Below are 24,049 nucleotides of genomic sequence, written 5' to 3'. Positions count from 1 at the left end.
TGGGTGAGCACACAAAGAGCAGATGGCCGAGGTGTTTCTACTGTGCAGATAAGACTGAAAGCAAAAACAATCGCCACCGAAAAGAAAATTCAGGATTTCAAAGGAGGACCGTCGTGGTGTCTAAGATTTATGAAACGAAAAGGTCTGTCCATCAGGACACGGACAACTCTGTGTCAGCAACTTCATCCCGAATATGAGGAACAAGTCGCAAATTTTCAGAAATTCGTTCAAACAAAGAGAGCAGAGAATTCCATCGGACCAGACAACATCATAAATATGGATGAGGTACCTCTGACGTTTGACCTGCCCCTCACCAGGACCGTCAACAAGAAAGGTGAAGCATCTGTCACATTGAAAACAAGCGGCCATGAGAGGACGCATTTCACCTGTGTTTTAGGCTGCACTGCATCCGGAATGAAGCTTTCACCAATGGTCATTTTTAAGCGGATTACTATGCCAAAAGAAAAACTCCCGAAAAACATTGTCGTGAAAGTTAAAACGAAAGGGTGGATGGTAGAGAGCGTAATAAAAGAATGGTTGACCGAGTGTTATGGAAAGCGACCGGGAGGATTTTTTCATAGAAAAAAAGCGTTACTCGTTTTGGACAGCATGAGGGCCCATATTACAGATTCTGTGAAAGCAGCCATCAAGAGGACAAACTCCATCCCAGCTGTGATTCCTGGGGGCACAACAAAGTATTTGCAGCCACTTGACATTAGTGTAAATCGTGCATTTAAAGTGGCCCTCCGAGTTGAATGGGAGGCTTGGATGACCAGCGGCGAGAAGTCGTTTACCAAAACTGGCCGCATGTGAAGAGCAACTTTTGCACAAGTCTGCCAGTGGATCCTGACAGCGTGGAGCCGTGTGAAAAAATCCACCATCACCAATGGGTTTCGAAAAGCCGGTCTGCTGCGTGACGGAGAGGACAGCACAAGGTCCGGAGTGAATTTGCCTCTTAGGATGAGAGTGACACTGATAGCGACAACGAAAGAGAGACTGAGAGAGTGTGTGGCGAAGAATTTCTGACGCTATTCCAATCTGACACTGAGGAGGAAGACTTCCATGGTTTCAGTACTCAGGAGGAAGATGAAGACAGCTCTCGGTGACTTTTACTGGTATGTTTTTTTTAACCAGCCCTGTTAGTGCTGTGTTACTGCAGGCACTGTTTAAGAAAGAAAAGGAAAGGTAGTGTAGCGTGTTGGGGAGGGTCAGTGTGGGAATTTCCAAGCATGCTTTGTGGCAGTGTGTCTGTGGGTTCAGGTTGGTGTTAACCCTGTTTTTGTTCGTTGTAAATGTTATGTCTGTGTAAATTCTCAGTCATCCAGGTCATTGTATCCAAGGTAGTTTTCTCTGTCAACTGGACTGGGTTTCTTCTCTTGAAAACGTTTCGCCTTCTATCCAGAAGGCTTCTTCAGTTCTGAAATCGCTGGGGAGAGAGCTTGAAAATATATAGCCCCTGTGGACCATTTGCATGCTAATGATCTGGGTGGTCACCTGAGAGTCGTTAGCAGGGTCGTTGGTCGTTGGTCGGGTCGTTCACCTTCCCAGTCCAGTTGACAGAGAAAACTACCTTGGATACAATGACCTGGATGACTGAGAATTTACACAGACATCTTGCATCACATTTTGGGAAAGATACCCTTCGGTTGGTGCGAGAGCTTGAGAAAACAGCCAAGAAGTTAGCGGACTTTAAGAACCACCTCCGCTACAACCTCAGATGTCGACAGCAGAAGATGACTCCCACCTGTCTACGCATCAGATCAACAGTAAAAGGACACAGAGCCCAGGTAATTCTTCACATGACGGAAAAACGCTTACTCAATGAAAGGATCAGACAAATCCACTTTACCATAAACACCCTGGAAGCTAAGTTAGACGAAAGAAGGGAGGAACTACACCTACTGCTCCCCTCTGAAGTAATGGAAGAAATAGCCAAACTCGTTTCCAGGACTCAGTACACCCAACACACCAGGACCAAGGAACGTCAGATCCGAAAATTCACCACCCTACTGGCAAAACACAACCCCAGCGGAACCAACCCCTTCTCCAACCATGACACATCCCTGTCTGACTCACAACGGGAGAAATGGGTAAAAAACCTATCAGACAGGGAGCTCACACAAACCGAGGAGGAAGTGCTGTCCAAAGGTTTGAATTTTTCAGTCACCCCTGAAGAGGTACCGACTGTCGAACTCATCACAGCCACTGAGACTGCCATCAGAAACAACAAACTCCCGGAAGCAGAAGTAGAACAGATTAGACTCAAGGTAACAGCCGCTCTTGCTAGTGCAAAACCTCCCACCTCCAATATCACGAATGAGGAAAAAAGAGCCATTGCATCCTTAGCCAAGGACAAGAACATCACCATCTTACCAGCTGACAAAGGTAGGTGCACGGTCGTACTCAATACCACTGACTATGACACCAAAATACTCAGTCTCCTGACAGATACCACCACATATGAGAAACTCAAGCGGGACCCCACCAGCTCATACAAGAAGAAGGTGGTAGACTTACTACAGAAACTGGAAAAGGATAAAGCCATTGACAGACCACAATACTACCGTCTATATCCAGGAGAAACCATCCCTTGCATTTATGGATTGCCCAAGATCCACAAACCAGAAACCCCTCTCAGACCCATAGTAAGCAGCATCAATTCTGTAACCTACAACATTTCCAAATACTTGGCCTCCATCTTGTCGCCCATGGTTGGCAACACCCCACACCACATCAAAAACTCCCAAGACTTTGCTCAAAAAGTCGTTGGACTCACACTACTTCCAGAAGAGACTATGGTATCTTATGTCGTCACGTCACTCTTCACGTGCATCCCCACCGCCAGCGCCATAGACACCATCCACAAGCACCTTCTATTGGACAAGAATCTTACAGAAAGAACAACCTTAACACCGGCCCAAATCTGCACCATGGTGGACCTGTGTTTGAACACCACCTATTTCCAGTACAGAGAAGGCTTCTACAGGCAGAAACATGGCTGTGCCATGGGCTCACCAGTATCCCCTATAGTTGCCAATCTATACATGGAGAAGGTGGAATCCCAGGCCCTGACATCCTTCACAGGAACTGCGCCAAGCCACTGGTTCAGGTATGTGGATGACACCTGGGTCAAAATTCAAACACAAGAATTGAAAGCGTTCTCCGATCACCTCAACAAAACAGACGAGCATGTAAAATTCACCCGGGAAGATGTAAAAGGAAACAGTCTGGCCTTTCTGGACTGCGCAGTCAAGATCACTGAGGACAGAAATCTCACCATCGAAGTCTACAGAAAACCTACACATACCGACCAGTACCTCCAGTTTGACTCTCACCACCCACTGGAACACAAGTTGGGAGTGATCAGAACTCTCCAACACCGGGCCAGAGAAATACCCACCACATCCCAAGGCAGAAAGAAGGAACAGGACCACATTAAGACAGCTCTCAAAACATGTGGCTACCCAGACTGGGCCTTCACCAAAACCTCAAGAAAGCGAGACCTCAGCAAAGGAGAGGAGGAGAGAAACAAACGCTGCAGCGTTTCCATCCCCTACCTGTCTGGAGTCTCGGAGAAGTTTAGGAGGATCCTCCAGAAACACAACATACCGGTTCATTTCAAACCCAGCAACACTCTCAGACAGAGGTTAGTACACCCAAAGGACAAGACACCAAGACCCAAACAAAGTAATGTTGTTTATGCTGTACAGTGCCAGGAGAAATGCAAGGAACTGTACATTGGGGAAACCAAACAACCTCTCCACAGAAGAATGGCACAACACAGACGTGCCACCTCTTCGGGTCAGGATTCAGCAGTCCACTTACACTTAAAGGAGAGTGGGCACTCCTTCGAGGACAGCCAAGTAAGGATACTGGCCAGAGAAGACCGCTGGTTTGAAAGGGGGGTCAAGGAAGCTATCCGTGTCAAACTGGAGAAACCATCCTTAAACAGAGGTGGTGGCCTGAGGCACTTCCTATCACCCACATACAATGCAGTCCTCCACTCCTTCCAACAGCAAAACAAACATTCACACCATTCCAGGAGACCCAGTGACTCACCACCATGTGATCCAGCAGACAAAGGGGAGACACCTCAACAGAAACTAGGTGAACGACCCGACCAACGACCCTGCTAACGACTCTCAGGTGACCACCCAGATCATTAGCATGCAAATGGTCCACAGGGGCTATATATTTTCAAGCACTCTCCCCAGCGATTTCAGAACTGAAGAAGCCTTCTGGATAGAAGGCGAAACGTCTTCTTCCCAGTCCAGTTGACAGAGAAAACTACCTTGGTTGTAAATGTTATCTTTTGCAACTTTCAATGTTAGTGTTCTATTTATTGAGTTCTAGTTGTTGATGTATTTAATTACTGTTTTAATTACTGTTTGCACCTGCACACCATAAGCCAGGTTATGTGTGTGATTGAAGACCTCCCTTCGTTGATGTGTCTTCAGTTCAGTGTTTAGTAAAGTTGCTCTTAAGCTGGCAGAAGTCTGCGTCTGAGTTTTCCCGCGACCTATGTTTCAATGCGGCTTATAAACAGGTGCGGCTTATGTAAGTACAAAATTGATTGATTTTCTTTCTAAAATTAGATTATGTCCGTACACTGAAAGAAACAAATAAATATTAATCAAAGAAATATTTGAAAAACATCTACTTGTGTAGTTTATGTAAAGGCCGATTGTTTTAATTTTCAAATATTACATCAAAAAGCAGTATGTATGTCAAAACTTACTTGTATTGCCAATGTCATGCACTTTATGCTTTATCTGTGCAGTTTGACGCAAGTCTTTATGATCAAGTCTGATTCCATGAAAATTAAAATGACAAATCAATGTACTACAGTGTTTCTCAAACTGTGGGCTGGCTTGCCATTTTTTTCCTTCAGGTCAGAAAATGTAGCAGGTGGCAATAATATTTGGCCTTAATATTTGGCCAAGACTCATTATAGTGATGCAGTGATTTATCAAATGACTGTTCAAATAGTCATGGTTGTTGCCAAAAATCTGTTAAATTTGAGTTTCAGAAAAAAAGTAAAAAATAAATTTCTAGTCATCGGTTTAAGATGATTGCAGTTTTCATATTTTCATGTTGAGTTTATTTGGCTTGACAAAGCCACATTTTTATTTTTAAGTTTTAATGTTTACACCAAGTAATTCAAGGAATAGTGGAAAAAGTTATTAAAATATTGATGTCTCTTTGAAAAACATTACATGAGATTAATTGAGAGGCTAAATATTTTCTTTTTTTGGGGAGGCGAGGGTTACAGAAATTAATTTTCCCCAGGAGGCCTGATGGAAAATACACACCTCATGCGGCAGATGAAGGAGCGACGGGAGCCCATACACATTCTCATGGATGACTGCTGTCCCTCCTTCTTCACTGTCCCCGTCTTCAGGTCCAGAATACGCCCTTTAGAAAACAGAAGATAGAATTTTAGAACACTCTGTAGAGTACAACATTAATACATGTCCACATTATCTCTACAGGTTTGCTAGGTGGTGACTTCTTGGTGTTCAGCCTTGTTATGGCATGTTTATGCGGCTAACCATAAACAGAATTACAAAATAAGAATATTTGTGGCCATTTTTGTGTAAGGTGTACAGAGTAGAAATGTGCATGTATAAAAATATGACTGGGACTACCATGACCGCATAACCTTTCTGTATATGAAAGAGCGACCATTGATGTCAAAAGTAAAAGTTGAAACTTTCTTTATTATCATTATGTTGTAATCAATGCCACAAAAGTAGTGGACCTCTCGAAGTGAAAATGTTACCAAAAACATGATCAATGTCTGCCAGGTAATGGTAATCAATAGTGTGTCCCAAGCTCCATGGCCATGGTTTTGCATCCGGGGCTTTGAAAATTGAAAGCATTTAAGATTAAGATTAAGATGTACTTTATTCATCCCCATAGGGAAATTGAATTGCAGTAGCAACCTATACAAAGTAAAGAAACAGAATAAATAAATACAAATAAGATTAGAACATTATAAGCATATCATATCTATATATCTATATCTATATATCTATATATATAAGCATTATAAGCATATATACATAAATATAGAATAAAATAGAAATAACAACATAAACATTACGCAATTATTGTTGAGTTGGTTTGAGTGAATTATAGAGTTTAATGGCGGACGGCAGGAAGGACTTCCTGTACCGTTCCTTAGAGCAGCGAGGTTGCAGGAGTCTGTTGCTGAAGCTGCTTCTCAGTTTGTCCACTGTGTGATGGAGGGGGTGGGAGGGATTGTCCATGATTGTCCGCAGTTTCAACACCATCCTGTCCCTCACCACTTTGTCTAAGTTTGCAAGTTTAAATCCAACATCAGACCCTGCGCTTTTGATGAGTTTGTTGAGTCTGTTGGCATCCTTTGCTTTAATGCCTGCACCCCAGCACACTACAGCAAAGAAGATGGTACTGGCCATGACAGATTGATAGAACATGTGGAGCATCCTGCCACAAACACTGAAGGACCTGAGTCTCCTGAGGAAATAGAGTCTGCTCATGGCCTTCTTGTAAACAGCATCGGTGTTTGTGGACCACTCCAGTTTATTGTCCAGCTGAACACCCAGGAACCTGTAAGATGGGACTATTTCCACATCTTTCCCACTAATGCAGACTGGGGAGGGTGGGGACTTGCTTTTACTGAAATCCACCACCATCTTTGTCTTGGTCACGTTGAGCTGCAGAAGATTCTCCCTGCTCCACCGAACAAAACTCTCCACAAGGTCCCTGTATTCATCCTCCTGTCCATTCTCCACACATCCAACTATGACTGTGTCATCCGAGTACTTCTGGAGATGACATGTCTCAGAGTGGTACTGGAAGTCGGTAGGTGTAGGTAGTAGGTGGTGAACAGAAAGGGGGAGAGCACAGTTCGTTGGGGAGGTCCTGTGTTGCTCATCAGGGGGTCGGACACACAGCTCCACAGTCTCACAAACTGTGGTCGACTTGTCAGGTAGTCCTCGATCCAAGAAACAAGGGGAGCATCCAGCTGCATGTTCTCCAACTTAGCTCTCAGCAGTCTTGGCTGGATGGTGTTGAAGGCAGAAGAGAAGTCAAAGAACATGACCCGCACTGTGGTGTTTAGTCTGTCCAAGGAGGAGTAGGCCCTCTGTAGCAGGTATATCACTGCGTCATCAATCCCCACCTTGGGCTGATGGGCAAACTGCAGAGGGTCTTGAAAGGGGCTCACCAGAGGTCTGAGGTGTGACAGCACCAGCTGCTCCATGACCTTCATAATGTGGGAGGTCAGTGCTATTGGCCTGTAGTCACTCGGTGCCACAGGATGGGTCTTCTTCGGCACAGGGACCAGGCAGGATGTCTTCCAAAGCACTGGGATCCTCTGAAGATGAAGGCTCTGGTTGAACAGGTGCTGCAGTATTCCACACAGCTGCCTGGAGCAGTTCTTCAGCACTCCTGGGCTGATGCCGTCCGGTCCGGCAGCCTTTCTCTGGTTTTTCTCTCCTCACCTGGCTAGACGTGAAGGATAGTCCTGTCGGGGGATGGGTGACATGTTGGTATCTATGTAGGGTGTCAGTAGGGGGGAGGGGGAAGAAGTTGGCAGAAGTGTTAGGGGCTCTGGGAGGTGTGAAGGGGACCCACTGTTATCCAGAGGAATATTGGGACAGCTGGGGAAGGGGGAGCTAGAATCAAACCTGTTGAAAAACTGGTTCAACTCATTAGCTTGGTCCACGTTCCCATCAGCTGAGCGTATTCCTTTCTTCTGGAAGCCAGTGATTGTTCTCATCCCACTCCAAACATCCCTGGTCTGGTTCCTCTCCAGGCTCTCTTCCAGCTTCTTCCTATAGGCTTCCTTGCTCTCCTTCAGACTGCGTTTCAGTTCCATTTATATAGTTATAATGATGACATAAAGACAAATTCAAGACAAAAAGGTTTGTTTTGGGATCTCGGATTTTGCTTTTTTTCTGCTTCTCAAACCCGACAACAATCGATGCACATCACTCTGGTTCGTGGACAGCCTCTGAAATGCTGTGAAATGCAGCCTCTGAAATGCTGTCAGGTCAGCTGCATACAGGTCCTGCCTTACATAAGTTAATGTACTTCAGTTAATATGATTTAATAAGAAACTACAAAAGGGTAAATTGTAGAGCTAAAAGCTGCAATGCCAACGCACACTACAATCTTTAATACAGTATAGAATGTGTGTGTTTTTGTGTGTGCACACATTTGTGAGAAAGTGACAGAGGAAGGTATTGTGGATATTAACGCACACAAGAATGTGTGTCTATAATAAAGATTGTTTAACAAAGATACAATAAGAAGAGAGTGCAGCCTCTACAGTTTGGATACAGGATTCTGCCAAGAGGAAAGTTAAAATGGAACACATGGACAGCATGGAACAGGACATCAGACCAAACCGAACAATGGAGAAAAGGTTCTTCATTTGTCATTCTGGCTGAGGTACTGAGATCCTGTGTGCCGATACAGGAATCACTTTTCACCTGACTTGAAACCAATCAAACATCATTGTGAAGTCTGAAAAATCACTGCTTACCTACAGCCTACATTCACCCTATTGCACTTAAGATGATCTGCCAAGTAGATTAAGCAACTATCCCCAGATCCAAATGTATAAAGCTTGTAGAAACATATCTCAATGACTCAAATGCTCAACACAGTAACCCAAATTCCAGACTTCCTTCCTCACCTACTGCATAACTAAAATAAAAAGCTAATCCACTTCAAACGTCCCTGAATTAAATGGCAGACTGTCCATGACAACTGCTTCAGGGTGTCATCTTTGACAGTTTACAATTCTTTTAATCATAAATAATTAAATTCCTCAGTTAGCATACGTTTTAAAAAACGTAACATTAACCATCTCCCTCATCCTGCTCCAACCACCTCTTTGGACCCAGGCCTGTCTCAGCACCATGGGAAGGAGAGCATTGAGACATTTTCCACCTCTCAAACTCTCCCACGTGAACTAACACAGAATCACTCCACACCATCAAATCTGAAATTAAAATACACCTCTTTAAATCTGCTTACACTGTAAAGATTTTTTTATGACTTAAGTTTTATAGTGTTTACTGATTTTTTACACATCTGCTTTTTCTTGCCTTTTTTTATTTGGTACTATTTTACTTAATCCATCCGTGCAATTTTTTAAATGGATTATTATTATTATTATTATTGATTGTAGTAGTAGTTTTGTCCATTTCAAAACCAGCCTTTTTTTCCCAACAAGTTTTCAAACATTTATTTGCTTCTGTAGATTGAAATTGTATTCTCATATTGAACAACAAATTTGTTAATTCAATTGCGGTGAAAATTAATTCCAGCACTATAATTATTCAAAAATTAAAAGGGCACAATGCAAAATAAGAATGGTCAAACGTCTGTTAATTTCAAAGCAATTTGCTTTGTTATGCTAAATTTTGAAATAAAATATCTTTTAGTAAATGTAAAAGAACCAATTATTTATCAATAACAAAAAAAATCCCCAAATATTTAAAAATTACCTTTTAAAAAACAGACCAGGGTTGCACAACTTTTGAACTTTATCTACCTGTCATTGAATTCTCAGAAGTGCTGAGCTGTTCTCTCAGTTTGTCCACATCATCAGGATGAACCTGTTCATATAAAGAGCTTCCAAACCACTCAGACTGGGACTGGTTAAGCACTGGTGTCAGGGAATCAGACACGTATATCACACGGCCCGTTTCAGCTGCAACCACAAAAAGGAAGCCATCTGCTGCCTCCAGGATCAAATGTTTCAGTTCCTACAGTGAGGAGAAATGAGTAATTAGAGCAAACACATGCACTATTTTAAGGTTGTAACGTATCTATTTTAACCTACCTATTTTTCAACAATTTTCAGTTTTCTTACAAGACCAAATGTACAAATGATTTAACTAAAGTAGATTTGAAAACCTCCTGTCAACATCAAAACACTGCCCAATATTTTAGGGGGACATTTCTGAAACCCTGTTAGATTTCACATTTCCTAACGTATGACTCCAATTATTGTCATCATTGTGTAATCCCAAGTACTTTTGTTGTTCCTATGCTTTGTGTTATCAAACATCAAATCCAATGAATTTAAAAAAAAAAGCAGAAATCCAGACCTGTTCAGTAAGAAAGGAGGGTTTATATGCCCCATCTGTGGAGGTGTTGCCAGTGCCCCTCATGGATTTCATATGGGAAACAGCCATGCGTAGTATTGTCAGCTTGTCAGGCTTTCGGGCCAAAGCACTGCATGTAGGCACCATGTCTGAAAGCTCAGTGATATACTGAGTCATTTTGTTGCGTCGGCGTCGCTCGATCTCACTGTGATTTTCTCTGGAACAGAAACCAGTGGGGTAAATAGTTCGGGTAACGTGGTAACCAATATCCTGCTTTGTACCTGTTCCTGATTTCTCAATCTACCATTTTAACTACAGCCCGCTTGACTTTTAAGCATTTTAACTAAATCCAGTACATATTAGTCTAAAGTTAAATGTATAAAAAATAATTTCTGTTTTTTTCTTGCAACCATTTATTCATGATTAGGCTGCGGAGAGAGATCTAAATCCTTTTCCAGCAGTCACTACACAGGTAGCATGAATACACAGTGAACCTGCCAGTCCCTCACAAGGAGCACAGACACAATTTACTCACACCTAGTGAAGCTTTTCTACGCTTTGATTTATTTAATATTTATTTTTACACGCTGCTAGAATTCACGTTTGATATCCTCATGTATGACTAAGTAATTTTACAAAGTAAAAAAACAACCTTACTTCTTGTCAGCAGCTTTTCAAAATTTTTAATTGGAAAAATAAACTGCAAATTGTGCAGGTTGCATAGTGAGGTGATCTAAGGAAATGGAAATTCCTTTGTGACTGAAGCTGGCAAAGCCTACCTGACAAATTTGTCCTTACCCCAACCAAAAGTGTGATTGTCATCATCATACCTATAGAGAAAATGAACACAATGATGCATTACACTTTACATTTATCATGAATATCCAATGGTTGCCATATAATCATGTTATAATAAGTTAATAGTTCAGAACTGACTTTCTTTTTTCTTTGTCTTTTTTTTACCCCTCTTTCAGGGTGAGGGAGCTGGAGCCTACCCCAGCTGCAGTGGCAGGGTACCCCTGAATGAGTCTCTAGCTCACCGCAGGGTCCTATGTAGCTGTGCAACACTGTACTAGCACCAGCATTGACTTTAAACAATAAATTATATCTTGAATACATCTTAATAATCACACAACTATGTTTATGTCAGAACACCACCTGGATACCCTTGAGCAAGGTCCTTAACCCCCAAATGCTTACAAAAAAGCCAATCCGATGAGCTGGCAACTCACTCAGTGGTGTACACTGCCTACACCCATATGCAGCGGGGATAGACTCCAGCACCCTTCCCGTCACTCCAAAAGTGGACAAGGACAAAGAAAATTGTACATTTTCAACATCTGAACAAGCAATGGGGGGGATTATTGATCAAGTTTATTGATCAAATTTTGGGTTAGGTGGAAGCCTAGTAGTTTTAGTTTAGTTTAGAATAGTTTTAATTGCCTAATAGTGTAATAATGTCTTTTGTGGGTCATTTTATACAGTAAAAAGTGAATTGAATTCACCATGCTGTACAATGAAGACGTAGCCGGAATATGTTGCCAGATGGCAGAGTCGGGCCATGCAATGCAGCCTTTCCGGAATGCAGAAGCAGCTTATAGAAGTAATCCTAACCCTACTTTCAATACATGGCAATAACTCCCATTGTTGTCAGCTCACGTTCTAAATATTCTGCACAGTATAGTCAATAAAAATCAAATTAACCAAAAAAAAAAATAAACCACTGGACTTTGAGGCCATCTACTTTGATGATCTTACCTTGAAAATTTGCTTGGTCCCTCTCCATCTTCTTCATCAAAGTCCATCCTGAGAAACAACCATGATAAGTATATTTAGGATGAATTAGACTACAGCTGACAACACTTTATAGCTACTTAATTATAAAATTGTGTGCACTGATTGATTACACTATTACACAAAGCATGTAATTAGCCCAAATATTGTGACTTATACCCAAAACTAATGGTTACCGGTACTAGGAATACTTTAAATGAGTTTATCTGCCATTGCATATTGCGTGTCTTGATTTTGAGGTTTAGCTTCGCAAAAGGGTTGCTGGTTGCGGTCACAGATTATAATTGAAGAGAGATATGATCTTTAAGGGTTTTTCAACTTAAAAGTAGCCATATAAGTTAACTAGTAACAATATACTACTAGTATGTACATTGACATTAGTAATAAAGATGACATAACATAGTAGACATTGACCAGTTCCTTCACCTATTATCAACATTTCCGATAAATTTCATTAAAATCTTGTTAGATCTTTGTTTTCTGTTAGCAAAATAACTTAAACACGAACACTGCCTGTGACATAATGTGCTTGGAAGAGGTAACAATAATCATAGTACATTTTATTTTAAGGTGCTATTTTTGATACTCAAGGACACCATTCAGACAAATACCGTAATTTCCGGACTATAAGCCGCTACTTTTTTCCTACACTTTAAACACTGCGGCTTATTCTACGGTGCAGTTTATTTATGTTTTTTTTCGTGGCGCACTATCACAATTATTGTGAATCAGTCATTTTTACTGACCCTCATCAACATGGAAAATACTAGAAGAAAAGCATATGATGCGGCTTTTAAGTTAAAAGTGATCACTCTGGCGGTTGAAGAAGGAAATCGAGCTGCCGCGCGTAATCTTGGCATACATGACGGTAATCAATGGCGAGAAGGTGGAGACGCCCGCCTGAAGAACTGATCCAAAGCAAAAAGACGACAAAAGCTTCTAGACGTAAACATCGCAGGTGGCCCGAGCTTGAAAACGTTCTGGAAGACTGGGTCAATACACAGAGAACAAGGGGCCACGGTGTTTCCGCTGTACAAATCAGACTGAAGGCAAAAGCAATCGCCACCGCGCTGAAAATAGAAGATTTTAGAGGTGGGCCATCGGGGAGTTTTAGATTGTTCAATGCTTGAGTAAAAAAGCAACGCAATTTGTGTGTAGCTGATACAAACGTATATTTCAAGGTAGCTGCATTACAGAAAAAAAGCATTTACAATATATTTATGTTGCTAAGAGGATTAAATTAAAAGAAAAGTTAAAAAATCCTGATGTGATGAAAACTGGATTTAAGGTCTCTGTATAAACATACAAGTGAAAAGAGTGGCTGTTGTTTCTTACCTGTCTGTCACTCGTCAGTGACTCGTCTCTTACGGTAATAAAAACATCTACCGGTACTGAATGTTTTCGATCTAATTTTTCATATTACTACGTGGGATACCTGCGGCTTAAAATCCGGTGCGGCTTGTATAAGTACAAAATTGATTTTCTTTCTAAAATTAGATTATGCGGCTTTTAATCAGGTGCGCTCTGTAGTCCAGAAATTACGGTACATGTACACATTGAAATGAAACAGCCCCTCCTTGAAACAACACCTTACTGTGGTGGAGGGGTTTGGGTGCCTAAATGATCCGATCAGCTATGTTGTCCAGGGCCATTATGCCCCTGGTAGGGATTCCCATTGCAAATAAGTCATAAGTGAAAAATAAAAACAAGGTTGGTTACATCGCCCAGATTGGTATTACCACTCTGAAGCCAGGCGTGGGTTTGTGGCTCACAGTCACCTGGTGGCTTAGCTACAGTATTTGTAAACCCAAGCTTACAATGCTCAATATTGCATGTTCTGAGCATGTAAAGCTGCTATTAACAGATTAACCACATGTATAAAAATTTTAGTTTGCAGTATATTGGGTCCATAAGGCAGATGGATGGATGGATGGATGGATGGATACTTTATTGTCAATTCACTCCATGTTTTGAAAATACAGATGAACCGAAATACTGTTTCTCTTCTCTCTAGCTTATCGTGCTGTAAAACTGAAATGAAAAATGAAAATGAATAGAATAACATAAAATAACATTATAAGTAAGGCAAAAAAAGGGGGGGGGTCAAATAAGGTGCCAAAGACACGAATGTGCATATAGTGCAATACAATGCAATTGTTGCAGGATTAAGACATTTAGCTTTTAAAGTATCTATGTAATTATTATTTTCACCTCTTTTTCAGTAAACCAACAGTAAACCAAGTAAATAGGTGAAGAAAAAAAAATAACATACAGACATGCACATAAAGAGACCCTCCCCCAAATTTGTATTGAAATTTTAAGTAATGTTAATCCACAAAATTTGAGGAGCAACTAGTCAATATAATCTTAACACAACCAAACCCCTCAATCATCCACTTCTAAATTAAGGCAAAAATGTGTCTCTTTTAGCACTTAATGCCATGTACCGTTAAATATAACATTCACATCTATTTACTAATGGTACTTATGTATTAAACAAAAATTGCCCTATTACAACAGATTTATGCATTGAACAAGATGGCCTTTTAACAGCCGTTATGTCAGGTTCCCAGCTTCGGGGAACTCTATTGCGGGGTTCTTCCTGCAAAGCCGCAGCTGGCGTCGGGGACTGGCACACCTGCAGACTATCAGTAATCAAGCCACCTATTTATGGACTGTACTCACGGTTTGCCAGCGTTGGCGTGTTTTGTCTGCTACCGAAACCCCGACTACACTCTTCTGGATATTCGTTCCTTCGTGGATTAGTTTGGAGCCCGTTTCCTGGATTATCGTTTGTATTTTTCTTCACGGACTACTTTTGACCCCGCTCGGGATTTTTTGTTGTGAGTTTTCCTTTCTGGTTTGGATTAAGAACTTAGTCGTGGTCTACTCGTCTTTTGATTTGCATACACTCCTGTGAACTTCAATAAAGCCTCTCGAAAGACGATCCGCCACTGTGTGCTGCCTGGTTTCGGGTCCTGGTACAACCACTCGTAACACGTTACTTAAAAACAAGAAAAATGTAAAATTTGCATATGCACTAGTGGAACCGGGACCTGTGGGTGAGTAATGAATGCATGCATAACCAATTCACCATGGCTTTTGTCATCTTGGAGACAAAGAAAAGCACTGACCTCACAAGCAAAGACCTCCCCTCAGAAATTACCATCATGTTTGCTGCATTATCTGTCACTAGAACAACAGCTTCTCTGTTAGCTGTCACTCCTCCGATAGATTAGTCAAAAACTCCGTCAGATGCAAACCAATGTGGCTCCCAAAAGCCACCCTTGCTTGCAGCACGTGACCCCATTTCCTAGTCATTACTAAGGTAACGTGCCATTACCATTAGATAAGACTTGATCGTCAAAGAAATGCATGATTTCTTATGTGATGGCAATACAGCCAGCTTTGCTCACTGAATCCATCACCTTGGTTTTTGTCTCCATATACAATGTTGGGACTGTCAGCAATTGTTTGTGGGGGTGGGATCGGGTACCAAAATTTGAGAGTCTTTACCAGCGGGTGAAACCTTGTATTATTAATGACACTGTTTGAAATGTCCTATACACCAAATTACCCTCTGAGCTCTCAGACCGTTATGACATTGAGCTTTGGTTGGTTTTCTTTTCAATGATTTTACTCAGGGCTGAGATTACTCTGTGTGCCACCAGCTAATGTGGTTCCTCATGTTGGTCATGTTACAGATATATTTGATTTTAGAGTGAACTTTACTAATAACATGGGTCATCTCCAGTTGTCATTTTCAGTGAATGCAACACGCCAAATATTCCCAAGTGTTCGCTTTTAAATTGTTTGCATTTCTCACTGACTTCAGGCGCTGCTTTCCTCCTGCAAATCACGTATTTTGCGCTATCCTGTATCCTTTACCCACAATTATTTTAATGTCATACTGTAAACAGGTGTTGAAATACATACCCTCCCGATCTTCTTTTTCCCCCACGACTTCCCGGCATGGTTCCTCCCATTCTCACTTGGCCAGCGGCAACTGCTCCTGGAATCACTCCTGTCCCTGGCAAGTCATTACCCATTTCTGACGGATAAAAAAAAACAGCTGAAATAAACAGTTGGATTAAGCGTATAATACATATGGCTCTAAAGACTTTTTTTCCCCTTTTATTTTAAGTTGTACATTACTGTTTGTTTGGAATTTAAAGATATGAAAATTTCACATCCTGGTTATTAAGATCAAGACAATCATTGTTATCATTATTACAGTATTGTTGTGCTCAAAATTTTCAAAACATACACACACTGAAGGCATTTAGCCATTTAAATAGGTCAATGTGACCAATTTCTTTGAAAACACTTTGAAAAGTCTAAAAAATTATTTTCAGTATGAAACCATCTGCTTGATAAATGTAAAGAACATATAAAATAAAAAGGGTTCATGTCACATATACCGTATGCATCCCCCACCAGCATGTCGCTATTACATACACTGTGTCTTATAGTGGTCGGAAATATTAAGTTCTATTTGTTTTCAATGCAACTGTGCGGAATATTTTACTTCAATCACACTCATGAACAAAATTGTTTCATTATCTGTCCTAGGTAGGCATCTCTTTCTGGTACCCCATATTTTTTGGAGGAAGCATTTTCTGCCTATAGAAAACCCAGCTTAACAGTGGCCACTTCTGCTATAAATCATTACATCCAAGTATCTTTCTGGAAAAGAAACCAACAAGAATCCTAAAGAGCCTTCAACACAGAAAACATTTCTGGGGTCTTTAACTATCAAAATGTTTAAAAATATAATATCTTTACATTGAATAAGTAATCTATGATTATATGTAGTTTATTTTTATATTTTTAGCTAAACATCTATACATTTATTATAAAGTGTTGGGTTCCCAGATTCTGGGACGTTTGTTGCTGGTTTCTTCCTGCAGGAGGCGTGGAGGAGCCATTCATCGTCTACAGCTGGCGCTGCAGGCAGACGCACCTGCTGTCAATCTTCAATCAACCGTTCCATTTAATGACAGAACGCCCGTCTGTTAGCGTCGGAGTGTTTTCGTCCTCGTCACGAAACCCTGACCCCAATAGCTTGATTGTTTTGAGAGTTCCCAACCAACTTGTTTGTGACTCAGTCGAGGTCTCCAAGCCTCTCTGTGAACGCGGACCGAATAGAACCTTGTTCACTTGTTAATAAAGGCGCCTTTCGGACATTATTCTCCACTGCGTGTTGCCTGCTTTCGGGTCCTGAGACAGAGTTGATCATGCCTTGTATTCACTTGGTATTAGATTGATTCCAAATTTTTGTATCGACACCCACCCCATTGCATACTGAATACATATGCATACCACACTTTTCAGACTTTTATATGTAAAATAATAACCTGAACCTGTCAGTTTAACTTTTCTTTCACCTTCAAGTGTTTTGTGTTGGCATATCACATAAAATCCCAATAAAATACACAAAGGTTTGTGCTGTTAGCATGACAAAATGTTTTTCCACATTTTGTCATGGTGTATGAACAATTTTGAAAGGTATGCATGTTGCTGCAGGGATTGGGCCATAGTCTTATGTATTCTTGAATGCGCTGCTTACTGTCTATATATAACTACCAACACAGAAATACTAGGAAGATGTATGCATATATCCATAGCACATCAAGCACTTGGTTGGAAAAATCCTCTCTTAACCAAAGGAGAAGGCAGTGTTGATTGGGGGGGAAAAAGCTCAGTTTTACTTTGAGAGACATTACTAGCTCCTGAACATTTGACAAAATCTGGGTGCAATTTATGGGGGGATGGGGGGGGGGTCCCCTAATCCAACCCTATCAATGATTAAAAACAATTTAATAACAGGCAGGTGGTGACAGTGTTTGCTCCTGTGTTTCCCTGTCAACAAATGTAAATAGGTGTGCATTGTGCCCAACGCCGGATTGGTCATCCAAAATTCAGTTACATGCAGATTGGTGGAATGTCCAGGAGGGACTGAATTTAAACCCAAGATGGCTGCTGCCTGAGAGCTTCTCACCTTCCTCAACATCTAACTGGCCTCGTGTTTTTAGGAAATTATTATGTATAGAGAGAAAACAGTAGGAGTGAATGTCCATTTTGTTATATCCTTGCCTCCTGTTTTTGAAGTTAGATAGGTAATGGTTGTCTTTTGGTTTATGCCTGTCAGGCTAGCTCTCAGATGTTTCTTTTACATTACAGTGATTCTGTTAGTTATTTTGGTCTTAGGTTCATTGTTACCCACCATTTCCCCCTCAGTGCCAATATTTTGGCCATTTTTATATAGCATAACATAATTTAACCACAGAATAAAGGAAATCAATTAACACAATAGCTCAACTATTGTAAACCAGAACTCAGCCGATTATCGGCTGGTTATTATCTGATGATATAAGCTATTTACACTCTATTGGTATCGGCCATGTCACCTCCAATAAATGTAAAGTTTAAAAAAAACGGTGGAGAAAAACCTCCTTTAACCATGTTGTGGGTGTTGAAATTGTATAGTTTGTCCACCAGAGGTCCCTCTACAACTACCTCAAAGGCCAGCCAAAGATATGAATTGGAACTTTAAATGTAAGACTGGCTGATCAAAACAGGTACACCTCAGATTGACACTGCACTGACAAGTCTTGCTGTGAAAAATTTACCTTTTTCATGTGAATGACATTGCTTTAATAACTGCAAGAACAATCATTCCCAAATAATTCCCCTCTGAGCCCAAATATTCATTGTATAACATTATTTTAGTAGTATCATTTAGAATAAAAAGTCACCAAGCAGGAAGCTTGTCATGTGTTAGCTCTTTGCTGGGCCTCGATGGTGATCTGCTCGCCAGCCGCTTGCCGATAGTTATCCTAAGCAAGCCGAAGGTAAGTTGGCCTAGCCAAGAGCGAGCTAACTGGATGCAAGCAGTTCCCCAACGTAGATGGTGTTATGCTCTTCACCTGAATTTAGCTTCTGCTAGGTCCGGATGGTGTTACATTATCCAGCCCCTCACCTTTGAATTCCCTAACCAAGCCAACGGCGAGCTGCAGAGAGCAAACGCCGTCACAGTCTAGGTGAGAGCTGGATGGGTGAGCAGAGGCCAAGTGTCAGACTTGCAGTTTATTGATGTCGTCAACTCACAGTTAAGGGAACCAAGCAACGGGAACATTTGCATGGAAAAATAAATTCAAAGTCGCACACAAGCATTCAGCCATTGTGTTTATTGCGAGATACAGCCTGACTCAGTTATAACATAAGTTAACTTCAAAAGGGAGTAAATGTGCCTCTGCTGGACTTTAATTATTTAAAACCTCTGGCAACCTACCTCATTTGTTATTAGATAATTTACACAAAAAAATTCTGATTGTGTATTCTTTGAATTGATCAACTTTCTTATCAGAACGGTAAAATGTTTTGAGATTTTGCTTAAATTGATATTTTTTAATGAAATCATTAGGTCGAGTTGTGATTTTGTTAGATTTCTTTATTCATCAGAATGTAAATATCTTTTTTTTACTTTTGTATTTTAAGTTTCTTTTTAAATTGCATTGTTATGGCCTAGCTAGACTCATTACACAGCATACATACCATTAGGGGAAGCCAATTATGTTCATGTTTTCAAGGAAAATTATGTAAATATGTATTTATCATCCTATAGTTCATATTTTTACACCCCAAATATCAGTATTGGTTCCCAAATGCAATGGGACCTCTACTTACGAAATTAATTGGTTCCGGAAGTTGTTTCGTAACCTGAAAATTACGTAAGTAGTAACCTGAAAATTACGTAAGTAGTAAATGCCCTAATCCGTTCCAAGCCTCCAAAAATGTGGACATAATTTTTTTTTTTTTTTATAAATCATAAAAATGCATCAAAACATGTAACAAATACATGTTACAATGACCGCAGATGACCGCACAATAAATGTAGGAATTCAGTGCAAGGCTTCTCCAGGAACAAAATGAACTTTATTACAGGCTAATTTTACATTAGCCGTCATTACTAGCAACGAACGTTAACACTTGTGGTAACACCGCCATCTAATGGACAAACATACGAACACCCACAATAAATCCCGAAGACGACGAAGAAGATGCTGCGATACACACAAACTTGTACATATTGACGTCCCTTCTAGCCAATGGGATTACAGGAAGATGCTAGGCGATAGCCAATGGCAGAGCAGCTACAAGCATGTTTGCGTTCGCTAAACTCCGCGAGCTGCGAGTAGCAGCGGTAGCGTATTTTTGCCTTTCGTATCCTGAAATTTCTTTCTTAACAAGAGGAAATATTTTCCCGTTGAGACGTTTCGTAACCTGAAAATTTCGCATGTAGAGACGTTTGCTAGTAGAGGTCCCACTGTACCTATATCACTCAAAGTCCATTGTACACATGGCCTTATTTACGTTACATTCACAAACTGTAATGCAGTAGCACTCCCACAAGGGCATTGCAATACAATGCAACAAAATTACATACATACAGAAATGACCATAGCTAGGTAAATATGATAAAAAGGAGGGCAAAATGAAATGAGTTCTGAGCAGCATAGTGTCCTTCTTTACAGGACCCTCACAAGAAAAAGCAAAAATCTACACAACAGAGGACAGAGTGGTGTTGAATGCCCAAAGCAGGAGCACTGATGATGGGACAAGAGCTCACGATGCTGCTGGAAGCATCTCGCAGCATGTGGTTGAGGGCTGCATCAACCCTGCATGATTTGCTAAATGGTAAGAACATTAAATGTTTCATGTCTTTTTTAGTTTGCATTAAAGATCAATGATCAACTGTTCAAACTTTCACGGGGCCTACCGTTGATATATATATATATATATATATATATAAAAAAATATTTAGGCTTGTTGATAGCTTGGTTTTTCATGATTTATTAACATCCCCACACTGAAATATCTCCAAAGTGGATATATGGATATATATTCAAATACCCAAGACTAAGAGACATCAGAGGTTGTTTCACCTTTCAGAGCATGAAATTTAAATTATGAGCAGTTACAAAGCTCAATCTAAGAAAAAGTTATCTCAGAGAGGGAAAGTATTCAAGGTAAGCTGGGATGGAGAGATAATTGCTGGATGTCATTTGCATAAAAGTTAGGATTTGCACTGAAGAATGTTATGATCAATGTAGTTTATATTCTGCATAGAATTGTCTTAAAACGGACGCTAAAGCTTGCAGAGCTAAACGTAAAGTATACACCCCAAAATTTGCTAAAGTTGAAAAATCGTAAGAGAGATTAAAAGGACAACAACAGTCATACTGGGTCCAACCACTGTATTCACCCCAGGCAAAAAATTAATTTTGGAAACTATAATGAAAATTTTTGAATGCATTGTTTTAGTATCGGGTTGCAAACGTAAAACAAGTAAAAGGGTCTGAAAATGTGCCAACTGTACTTTACATGCAATATCTTTACGTGTACGACACATGTCTATAGGATCTTCCCCAAAAGAAATTAATCTGCATGCTTATATGTAACAGAAAACATCAACACCCCCAATACATTTGGCAAGTAATGTTCGTATATGATTGAGCAGATGCGAAATAGCTTTGATATGAGTAATTATAACGCAGATCGCCAAGGTAAAAGTGGATCACTGTCATATCAATGTAGCGAAGACCTTATAGCATTCAGCAAAAGATGCCAGCCACGAAAACGTTACTAGGGCAGCGTTAAGAGCAGGTCGGAGGGGGAAGGGGGATGGACGCTCTGGCGAGGCTTCATCGGCCTGTCGGGACAGCCATCTTCGGCAAGCGTCGAAAAAAATATCAGCTACTTTACCATTATGTCTTTTTCAGCGCTCATTTTGCCTCGTAACGTTACAGGAGGGATTTACTTACCCGATGGGTTGACGGCAGCGGGGGTTGCCATCCTTTCAACGTAGGGAAATAAAGCCGCAGCGATGGAAATAGTCCACAATACGACGAAGCAGCCCCGCTAGATACGGTCTAATGTCGGGGGGTTGATTGGCAGGCGACGGTCGGTACAACAGCCTCGTTGTCGTTAAAACAAAGGACATGTAACCTAAATTCTGGCTTTGAATAAATGTTGCTTTTTTCCTCAAAACATGGAGAAACTGTGCATGTATGTTGAAAAGGAAAAACCCTCCAAGTGAAGCTCTAATTAAATGCAAGATGTCTGAATGGTAGCACCGCGAGATTTAGGGTTACTTGAATAAATTATTATAAACGATGGGATGTGGAGTTTAGATTGATGGTTCCGCTGACTTGATCCAGAAACTTTTCAGCGGATATATTCACATGGCATAAAATAATAAATTCAAATATGAGCGAACTGTTCGAGTTGCGCACATTTTTCAAATGAAAATGGTACTGAGCAAATCCAGCAAGCAAAACCATGCAGGTGTGCGTCGGTCACGTAACTCTTGCGTGGTTCTTTTTCCATCTTTCATCACTACCAGGCTGCTTGAGTGTCCTGCCATGCAGAGCATTCCTACGTCTTAACTGAACTCCTCCCACTGGAGAACAGTCATGTTCCTGCTATGATTTCTATTTTGCTTTAACATATGGCCCAATAATCACAAACCCAGTCTTAACTTATTATCTTCATATGCATCTCCCAATAAAGTTTACAAACCTTGCATTAAGTTAAAAATGCTTTAGTTTTCAATTGGCATAAATGTAATTTTAAACTGTTGAATAATCCACTGCAACTGATGTGTAACTCATAGCAGTAACATCACGAGATGTTACTTTAGCCTCATTTTCCTTAATAGCCAAAAGGCAGTAGGAATGTCAGAGAAATGTATGACAATATCAAGGCAATAAAATGGATTTACTTCCATTTCAATATTGTATTGACTGACTTTTTCCATAGTTGCAAAATGCTTTACAATATGATGAAATCTATAAAATATACACAATCTTTTAACAATTGTAATGCGAAACCACTATGTATTATGAAGGTCTCCCACCTACCCAGTACATGTTAACTCCTTTCACCCAAGCCAGAAGTTTGTGTCCGAAAGGCAAAAATATGAGCCTTAATTGAAGATTCATCCAAGAGGCCATGAATCTAATATCAGAGCTCTAATGTCTGGCCTCTGTCATTTGCAACTGCTTTTCATAATAATTCTGTCTTTCTGTTGTGCTGCAGGTTTTACTATGTTTTATGATAGGTAAGAAATCCCCAAAGAGCTCTAATCTAGGGGCCTGTGATGACTTGGTATTTTATTTCAGGGGTGTACCCTGCCTTTACCCATGCAGCTGGGTCCAAACCTTTTCACAGCTGAACTGCACAGGACTTCAGAAGCTTCTAACTGATGTTGTGTGGGCAAAGTTCTGGATAATTATGGAGGTTCCAACTAGGGGGGGCTGCAGTGTGGCGGAAAGGGCCCGTTGACACATGACTGATCAAATCTGTTGAACAATAAGTTAACGTCCATTCCCCCTGCAGGAGGGGAGGTTTATTATTTGTAGCCATAAAGGATTTTGTCTTTCCAAACCCCACTGACGTTGTTCTGTTGCTGGATCTTCCATTTTCCCCAAGCAGATGTTTTCCTGCCCCGCACAGGCTCTGTGCAGCCTTCAGTTACTCTATATTTCCTGACAGAACGTGCAGAGTGTTTCATTTTTAATTTTAAAAATGTTGGTCATCATCATATTCGTGATAACCAACATATTGATGATAACCAACATTATTCTGGTGATATTAAACTGTTGGCCTAGCCTCAAACAGTGGCTTTCTATTCAAAGATTAACTTACGTAAAACATGGACATTAATTATCACCTAGGCCATCATTAACATTTGGGTTCACATAGCTGAATCGAATAGTCCAGCCAAGTCAGCTATGTCTTTAATCTTAAAATCAGAACTGAAGATCAATATCCATGCTTTTATACTGTCCCACTTGGATTACTCTGTCTTTTTACATGTTTGTGCCAGAAGGAACTAAATCGACTTCAGCCTCTCAAAACGGAGTAGGACTCAATCAATTTTTATTTATATAGCGTCTTTTACAATCAAATTTGTTTCTGGGCACTTTACAAAATCCCAGGGCCTAACCCCAGACAAGGAACAGTGGCAAGGAAAAACTCCCCTTTAACAGGAAGGAACCTTGAGCAGGACCAGGCTCATGTAGGGGGACCCTCCTGCTGATGGCCGGCTGGGTAGAGGTAGAGGTAGAGGTAGAGGTAGA

At 40.7% G+C, this 24,049-nt stretch overlaps 1 protein-coding gene across 1 annotated transcript in view; it reads right to left on the bottom strand.

The window, feature by feature from the left end:
- arnt2 (aryl-hydrocarbon receptor nuclear translocator 2) overlaps positions 1–22,346 on the bottom strand; it is a 40,086-nt gene extending 17,740 nt beyond the window's left edge. The window contains exons 1-6 of the mRNA XM_029845653.1: positions 21,731–22,346; positions 15,840–15,954; positions 11,868–11,915; positions 10,113–10,326; positions 9,554–9,767; positions 5,313–5,415 (exon numbers count right to left, since the gene is read on the bottom strand). Of these exons, the coding sequence (XP_029701513.1) occupies positions 5,313–5,415; positions 9,554–9,767; positions 10,113–10,326; positions 11,868–11,915; positions 15,840–15,954; positions 21,731–21,761 (725 nt within the window). The 5' untranslated portion in view covers positions 21,762–22,346. The remainder of the gene's footprint in view (positions 1–5,312; positions 5,416–9,553; positions 9,768–10,112; positions 10,327–11,867; positions 11,916–15,839; positions 15,955–21,730) is intronic.
- Between the last annotated feature and the right edge of the window lie 1,703 nt (positions 22,347–24,049).

Source organism: Takifugu rubripes, chromosome 13 (assembly GCF_901000725.2).
Source record: "Takifugu rubripes chromosome 13, fTakRub1.2, whole genome shotgun sequence".
NCBI lineage: Eukaryota > Metazoa > Chordata > Actinopteri > Tetraodontiformes > Tetraodontidae > Takifugu > Takifugu rubripes.
The sequence above is the reverse complement of the archived record's forward strand: the minus strand, read 5'-3'. Positions and strand labels throughout refer to the sequence as shown.